Source organism: Meriones unguiculatus, chromosome 17 (assembly GCF_030254825.1).
Source record: "Meriones unguiculatus strain TT.TT164.6M chromosome 17, Bangor_MerUng_6.1, whole genome shotgun sequence".
NCBI lineage: Eukaryota > Metazoa > Chordata > Mammalia > Rodentia > Muridae > Meriones > Meriones unguiculatus.
Window position 1 is genome coordinate 91,594,608 of NC_083364.1, and position 8,685 is coordinate 91,603,292.

An 8,685-nucleotide genomic window follows, 5' to 3' on the forward strand; every position below is an offset into this window, starting at 1 on the left:
CTTATTCCCTTTGGGGTGAAGGCTTTGTTTTGCATTGATATGATAAGGTGGGTAAAAGAAGAAGAGTGAGGTAGGGGAGGAAAAGGTGATACTTTACATATGGATAAATAGATAATAGATGATGATGGATGATACATACATATGTACATACATACATAGATGATAGATAATGGATAGATGAATGATAGATGATAGAAATATTAGATAGATGAAAGATATGTGTATAGATAGATCGACAGATAAGTAGATAGATAGATAGATAGATAGATAGATAGATAGATACAGGTGATAGACAGACTGATAAATAGATAGGTGACAGACAAATAGAGAGATGATAGATAGATAGATAGATAGATAGATAGATAGATAGATAGATGATAAATATATAGGTGTGTAGATTACACATGATGTACAGACAGACAGGTAGATGTTTTTCTGTGAATATGTGTGTATATTTGTGTATCTGTATATATGTATGGTGTGTGTGTGAGTGTCATCAAAGCAGTGTTTCTTAAAGTGTGGATGTCAAGTCAACTCACCTCTGGAACCCCTGAAATGTTAACTAAAAGCTTCAGAATCCCTAGGGGTGAGGCTTGAGAATTTACATTTCACATCAGCTGTGCAGCCCGGTCTCCTGCACACTTCTGTTTCAGAAACACTGGGTTAGATGCACTCTGTTACCCTTTGAAAGCCAAGATTGTATAGCAGTCAGCCGTCACAGCAAATCAGCGTATTTCCTCAATTCAGTCAGTTGGCCTTCCTTTCTAATCTCTCTTTGCCTATTCTATTCTACCTGTGGGATTATCTAAATCACAGTTCTTAGCACGAGTTAACATTTTGGGTATGAGAAGGTTTTGAACTGGAGGTTTCACTGCCTCTAATAATGTCCATTGTTGTTATTGTTGTTAAAAAGAAAAATGATATGCTACTAGGCATTCTTGAACTTAATGTTTGCTAAAAGGCATCCATCGGATACAATGTGATGAAGAAAATTCTCCTCTGAAATGATCTTTCCAGTTTTTACATGTTTAGGTGAATGATGTGCGGTAAAACCATTTTCAGATTCTCAGTGAAAGTGAAGAATTCAGCCAAATTGCTCATTGCTAAGAATATTTGTATCATACACAAAATGTTTTCAACAGGAGGATTGAGACATTTTCAACATGTCTTATAAAAGAGTATTGCTCTCTTCTCTAATGGAACAGAGAGAAAGGCTGATATATCTTCAGAGATACTCATTTGTTATAGCTCATATCTTTTAATGGTGGAGCTCACTACCTGGTATTGATCCTTCAAAGATTAAGAAGCTTTCCATCGTTGTCTCTACCCGGGGTGCCTCTGAGCTATAAAGCAGACATCTAAGATGATTTGATTCAGGGGATTTATCACTTCACTTAACAGAATCTCAGACTCCCAAAGGATGTGTTGCCTTCTCTATTACTTAATGCTCCAGAGTCCTTAAAGAGGGGACATAGTGCTAAAGTCTACAATCGTTATTCCCTGGGAGAGAGATCACAGTGAGTTTCCTCTACACTAACACAGAATAACTGGGGAAGTTACTCCTGTGTTGGTTTTCTTAGGGGCAGCCAGGAGTCGTGAGATGGGAGAGAGATGCCAAACAATCCCAGATGCACCCTTGGCACGAGAGATTTCAGACTCACAAAAATCTTCCTCTGCTGTCTTATTCCAGTCCAGCTTCCATGCCAAATTAATTCACAGCACAAGGAAAGCTCAGATAAGCAACTCTTTTCAGGATCAGTAACCACCCTCTTGCCAATTTATCATCACAACTCCTAAGGCTAAAATGATTAAAATTAAACCTGCTTCCCTCCCCCGACTCAATGTATCATAAAACATGCACATACCGAAAAAGAAAACTCCACTCAAGGATGGAAACATTATGCAAGCTGAGACAAATTTATTGAAAATTTGACAGACACATCCACAACTTCACCATGACAGGGAATCTTGAGAGTCTTGAAAAATTCAAAAGCAGTGCATGTCACGATAGTTGCCAAGCTTCTGGAAAGGTCCCAGTAAACAGCATCCAGGAAACACAGCTTAAGGCATCATCTAGAATTTCAGGTCCTTTGTTTGAGATTCAGTTTTAAGATCTGAAAAACAGCTTCTTGGGAGAGGATGATGAGCGAGTGAGGATGACAGGAGGTAAAGCTGGAGGTGCCACTCAGCCTTCATAGAGAGATGAATCTATGCCTGGGAATCACAGCAAATCAGTAGAGAGCAAATGGCCAGTATCTTCTGTAAGCCCCACAGCCATTGTAGCCATAGCCAAGGCCGTAGCCAACTGGAGAGTAGGTGCTACCATAGCCACAGCCAACACTGTAGCCCAGAGGGTAGCCATAGCTGCCCCAGTAGCACCCTGGGAAGACAGAGCCTTCAACGTCGGTGTAGTACATGATGTTGGGAGTGGTAGGCTTAGGTAGGAGAAGAGTGAGTGTGATGGATTCTCTAGTCCCACACCATCTTTATATACCCTGACTAAGGGGTGTGGCTTAAGAAAACACGGGGCCTTCATTTTCATTCTTGACACCAATTTGCACTACACAAAGCTCGTTAATTTGTTGTGCTCTTGCTTAAGAGTCTATGAAAAAGCTCTTGTGTGATATAATGCAAGGAGACGATTCCATCAAACAAATTATGTGCCTTCCAAAAGGGGTTATTGCAGGGACTTCAAAGCACTTGGTCTTACAGACCCTATATATAATTTCAGTTAGCAGGCTTTGTAACGCCATGAAAGATTCCAGTGTTGTTACCTCTAATGCAGTCATCTCATGCTCTAAACTTAACACAGCCAGGGTTGGAATTCAGTAGATACATCCTGGACATGTTAAGTCAAATAATAAGCTTTGAGTTTGTCTCAAAATCAGAGTATCTCTTAGCATTTGCTAGATTCAAGAATTCTCTCTCTCTCTCTCTCTCTCTCTCTCTCTCTCTCTCTCTCTCTGGGGGGGGGAACTCACCACAGACCTTCTCCCATCTACAGCAAATCTGTACAGGAAACTAAACTGTGACAAAAGTTACTTTTATAGATCCCATCAGAATTGTATCTAGTAACACATGTCTATACCACCTCTGCAATTAAAAGTTTGTAAAATACCTGCACATCTTGTAGACAGGGTAAATTTTGGGTCAAAGTTTTTGTGCGTGGGTTAGTATTCCCCTCCCTCTGCCATGAGACTAGTCTAATTAGTGGGTGCCTTCTTCAGTCTCTATGGCCTCTGCTACTAGGGTCTCTGCTTGAGTACCCCTCATATCCTCCCAGGAGCCTACCATAACTTAGTTCTCAAGCTTGTCACAGAGATACTGCAATTCTTGATTTCTCTTTTCTCTACAGTCTTTCTGTCCTCTCACCCTTGCTCACCCCAGTTCTGATCTCCACCCTCTTAACTCTCTGTACCCCCTCTTCTACCTTGCTGTCTCTCTTGAGCCACTATCTCTGTCTATTCTACTTCCCTTTCCGAGTGAGATTTATGCACACACATACACACACACACACACACGCACACACACACACATACACACACACCATATCTTCAATGTCATTTATCTTTTCTGAGTCTGTGCCTCATAGTATGCTTATCCTGTATTACATGGCTAAAATCCATTTGTAAGTGAATACATACCATATGTGTCTTTCTGGGTCTGGGATACCTCACTCAGGATGATCTTTTCTAGTTCTATCCATGTGCCTGCAAATTTCATGATTTGTTTTTAATAGCTGAGTAGTGTTCCATTGTGTAAATGTGCCACAATTTCTTTATCCATTCTTTGCAGGGACATCTAGTTTGTTTCCAGATTCTGGCTATTGTGAATAAAGTCTCTATGAACATATCAAGCAACTGTCTTGTTGTATAGTGGAGAGCCTTTTGAGTATACCCAAAGGGGTCTAGCTGAGTCTTAAGGTAAAGCTATTCCCAACTTTCTGAGAAAGCACCAAATTAATTTCCAAAGTGGTTGTACAAGTTTGCAGTCCCACCAACAAAGGAGGAATGTTCTCTTTTCCATGAACTTTCTCCAGCATGTGCTGTTGCTTGAGATTTTGATCTTAACCATCCTGACTACTGTGAAATGAAATATCGTAGTCGTTTTGATTTGAAATGGAATCTCATAGTCATTTCCCTGATGACTAAAGGCTTTCAGCATTTCTTTAAGTGTTTGTCCACCATTCAATATTCCTCTGTTGAGAATTTTCTGTTTAGTTCTGTGCCCCATTTTTTAACTGGGTTCTTTTATTTATTGGTGTTTGATTTCTTGAGTTAATTATATATTTTGGATATTAGTCCTTTGTCAAATGTAGGATCGGTGAAGATCTTTTCCCAATCTGTAGAATATCATTTCATTCTATTGACAGTGTCCTTTGCTTTACAGAAGCTTTTCAGTTTCAAAAGGTCCCATTTATTCATTGTTGATCTTAGAGCCTCAAATGTTAGTGTTCTGTTCAAGATATTGTCTTCTGTGCCAATGACTTTGAGGTTCTTCCTCACTTTTTCTTCTAACACATTTAATATGTTTGGTGTTGCATTGAGGTATTTGATCCACTTGGATTTGAGTTTTGTGCAGAGAGATAAATACGGATCTATTTGTATTTTTCTACATGTCGACATCCAGTTAGGACAGCACCATTTGTTGAAGATGCTGTCATTTTTTCATTGTATGGTTTTGGCTCCTTTGTCAAAAGTTAAGTGACCATAGGTATGTGAGATATTTTTTTCTCTGTCTTCTATTCAATTCCATTGATCAACCAGTCTATATATGCCAGTACCTTGAAGTTTTTATTACTATAGTTCTATAGAAGTCAGGGATGGATATACCTCCAGAAGTTCTTTGATTGTATAGGATTGTTTTAGCAAATATCAGAGATTGAGGGAATGCCCAACCAATGCCTGGTCCAACCCAAAACCCACCCTATTGGAGAGTGCCAATCCCTGACACTATTAAGAATACTTGGCTAACTCATTATTGATGTGCTATGTATCAAATTAACTTATTTCTTGATGAAAAGCTAGTGCTTTACTTGCCCAATAAAATATTGAGTCCTCTATTCTTTGTATTTAACAGTAAATATAAGTTTGCATATATTGTCGTGTGTGTTATACATGTTAGTATACATGTTGTCTGTGTCTGTGAATATGCGTGCAGAGCCAAAATAAGGTACTCATTATGAACATTTATAGCATTCTGCTTTATTGTCTAGAGGCAAGAATCTTGAACTACTCACTGTTTGTCAAATACAACTGCAGTGAAGTGAAACCCAGGGATCCACAACTCTCCTATTCACCATTACTAGAATAAAGCATGCATTCACGCTTAGACTCTGAGATGTGTTCTGGAAAATAAAATTCATATCCTCTTCTGACATAGCAAGTACCCTTATTCATTGTTTTTTTTTTCCTAACAGTGTAAGAGCAATATTAAAATCTAACAAAAACCAAAAAAAAAAAAAAAATACTTGGCTAAGCTTGCAGACAGGAGTCTGTCAGAGTTGTCCTCTGAGAGGCACAGCCCAGCAGCATCTCAAAACAGATGCTGAGATTCACAGCCAAACATTGGGTGATGCGTAGGGCATCTTGTAGAAAAGTGGGAAGGAAGAGACAAGATCCTGGAGGTCACAGGAGCTCCACAAGAGAAACAACAGAGCCAACTAACCAGGGCCCAGAAGGGCTTGTTGGGACTGAACTATCAACCAAGAACCATGAAGAAACTGGACCTAGGCTCCTTACAAAGATGTAGGAGACAGGCAGCTTGGGACTCATGTGAGCCCTCTAGTAAGGGAAGCAGGGACTGCGTCAGACTTAGACTCACTTGCCACCTTTTTGATCACTTCTCCCTGCAGGGGCTGCCTTGCCAGGCCACAGGGAAAGAGGACACACTCAGTGCTGATGCAAGTTGATGAGCTGGGCTGGATGGAAAAGGGTGCACCCCTTTCTGAGGAAAGGGGAGGGAAGAGAGGAAAGAAGTGAGGGTAGGACAGGGTGAAAGGGATGAGGCTAGAACAAGGATATAAAGTGAATAAAAAGAATTTAATTTTTTAAATTGTAAAATTAAAGTATGGTTTGTTAATTAATCCTAATACTAAATGTCAAATCACTGTTATTTGTTGATGTGCACTATTTCAGGCAAATATTGAAAGTAATAACATGAGAAAAACCAAACATGTATCCTAAATGAAGACTATTTTATTAGATCTAGTAAAAGCATTTTATCTGAAATAAATAATGATTTTATGAAAGGTCACATGATAATATGAACTCACTGTTGTTTCACTTTTGGGGTGATTATTTACCCTAGAATAGGGACCATTCCTCTTTAAATGGAGATTTAGTCTACAAATAGGAACTAGAGGAGGGATCAGATTTATCAAAACTCTCTTGGATCATTTAAGATCTGATAAATCATTTCCCAATGCCTGTATGGAAATTTCCCTTCATGGAACCTTATATAGGACTTTAAAAAAAAAGCACCACAGATGAGGTCACATAGCATGAAATGGAAAATGGGATATGGTCAAGCTAGATAATACAAAAGAGAAGCATGTTACACAGCACCCCCCAGACTTTACTTAACATCCCAGAAGTGATTTTACTCTATCAGCAGCTGAGGGCACATAGGCTGATTTCAAGGACAAAATGAGACTCAGAGAAATCCAAAGCTATGCCAGTGTTCTAACCACTAATTGCTTAATTGACACAAAAGCAATTTTGAAAACACCTACAGAGCTGCCCCACCACCCTGCTTCATAAAGCAGGGTGCAGCCTATGGTGATTCAGAACTTAAAATTGAAACCTTTCATGTGATATACAACTTGGGGTGGGCAAAAAAATTAAATTAGCTTCATTTCAAAATGTAAAGATACTACGTTTTCATTACCTAAAATCCTTAGAACTTATACTTATACTATATTTCAACTATCTTCATATTGCTTCATTTAATAACAAAAATGCAACAACATTGGGGAAAGAATAAAATCAAACAAGAATGCATTGTATAACAAGAAAAAAATATTTGAATCAATGCCAAAGTTTAATTATAAAAGCCTGTTTATACATTCCTCTCCCACCTACCCACTCAGATACAGGCTGACTTTTGCCCTTGATGCCCTGATACTCATACACAGCTTTGTATATGAGTAATAATGGTGAATAAGGAATTTATAAATGCCATCTTTTTAAACAAGCATAAGCCCTTTTAAGGGAAAATAGCCTGAATTCTATCCAATTTTTTTTTTCAGAAAATAAGGCAAAGAGAAAATTTCAGAAAAACACATTGTTTCTCAACAAGCCATTTTTAAAAATAATAGCCAACTCAACCCAATTGAACATATGAAAGCTTTGCTCTCATGAGGATCCATTTTTCAGAGTCTGAACTTTGTACATTGATAGCCATCCTTATGAAATCACCACAATGAATTTTAATGCCAACAAAAACAACAAATGTTAACAAAATCCAGGAGCAAACACTGTTTTTACTACCTAGCGGCCTGACAAACTTCTATGTTTTTTCTTTCCCATAAATGTGTTTCTGGCCCCGTAACTTCCAGCTCTTCCTTTTATTGTTCTTCCTGGACTGTACATCAAGGAAGAGATACATGCCAGGATGTAGTCTCTAGTCATGAATGCACACAACGCGCACTCCAGGTGAACTGGCAGAGCTGCTGGGAGGAGAATTCCTGGAGCTGTCCCCATGGGAAGCAGCTTTGTTGGCCACGCATGTGGCTAAGAACCACAGTCATCTATCCTTCTGTTCCCCGTTAAATGTTTTTCTACTTAAATTTCCCCTTAGTCAGACCCCAAAAGAAATCTCTGTGGACTTCCTAGTGCCATCCAGTGAGGTATTGGAAACTCCGGGAGGAATCTGAACTAACCCAAACTAACCAGCAGTAATGTAAACCAAGCACAGCTCAAATGTCCTCCCTGCACGTCCTCCCCATGGGATTCATGCCATATGGGAGTCTCGGGAAAAGAAAGATATATATTCACATATGTGATGAAAACATTTGAACAGTGATTGCTGGATATCCATTTGCATAAAGCTCAGGATGTTTTTCTCATTTAGTGGCAATTTTTAGATGCCAGAAATTGTAAAAATAGGTGAAAAATGGTAACTATATTGGAAGTGATCAATGAATTAAATACATGTTAGATGTCCTACTCTAAAGGAGCCAAAGGAGAGAATGTACAATTCTGCCTAAAGAAGCAGAGACAGACTCGCAAGGCTCCATCATGCAAAGAATAGATACATTAACTTTATCTTAAAAAATGGTGTTTTACTAGTGAACACTGGTAAGGAAAACATTTGGGTCTAGGTAACATTTTAAAAAAAAAAAGTAGTTAAAAGTTAAGACTCCAGAAGTCACTAACAGTTAAGTGGACTCTGAAATATAGAGGTGAATGAGTGAAAGTCAGCACTGAAAATGCAGTCAGGAAGGGCTGATGTGAATGTCATCTGGTCATGACAGACCATTGTACTCATGGCTCTTTATATACATCTTTATTATTTTATTTCATTTTAAATTTTTATTTTTTCTTCACAATTTATTTTTTATATATTGCGATTGAAGCCCCCTCCCATACCTCCCACAGTCCCACCCTCCTTCCCTCTTCCCCTCATCCCCTTGGATTAGAGGTACATGAAGGGGACAGGAGCCCCACGAGGAAACCAACAAAA

General features: G+C 38.8%; 1 protein-coding gene across 1 annotated transcript; it reads right to left on the reverse strand.

Annotated features, from left to right (window-relative positions):
- Positions 1 to 1,892: 1,892 nt before the first annotated feature.
- Positions 1,893 to 2,462, reverse strand: LOC110544338 (keratin-associated protein 8-1). Its single transcript, XM_021630366.2, has one exon. It carries the CDS (start codon positions 2,415 to 2,417, stop codon positions 2,232 to 2,234), a length of 186 nt encoding a protein of 61 aa, XP_021486041.1. The 5' UTR covers positions 2,418 to 2,462; the 3' UTR covers positions 1,893 to 2,231.
- Between the last annotated feature and the right edge of the window lie 6,223 nt (positions 2,463 to 8,685).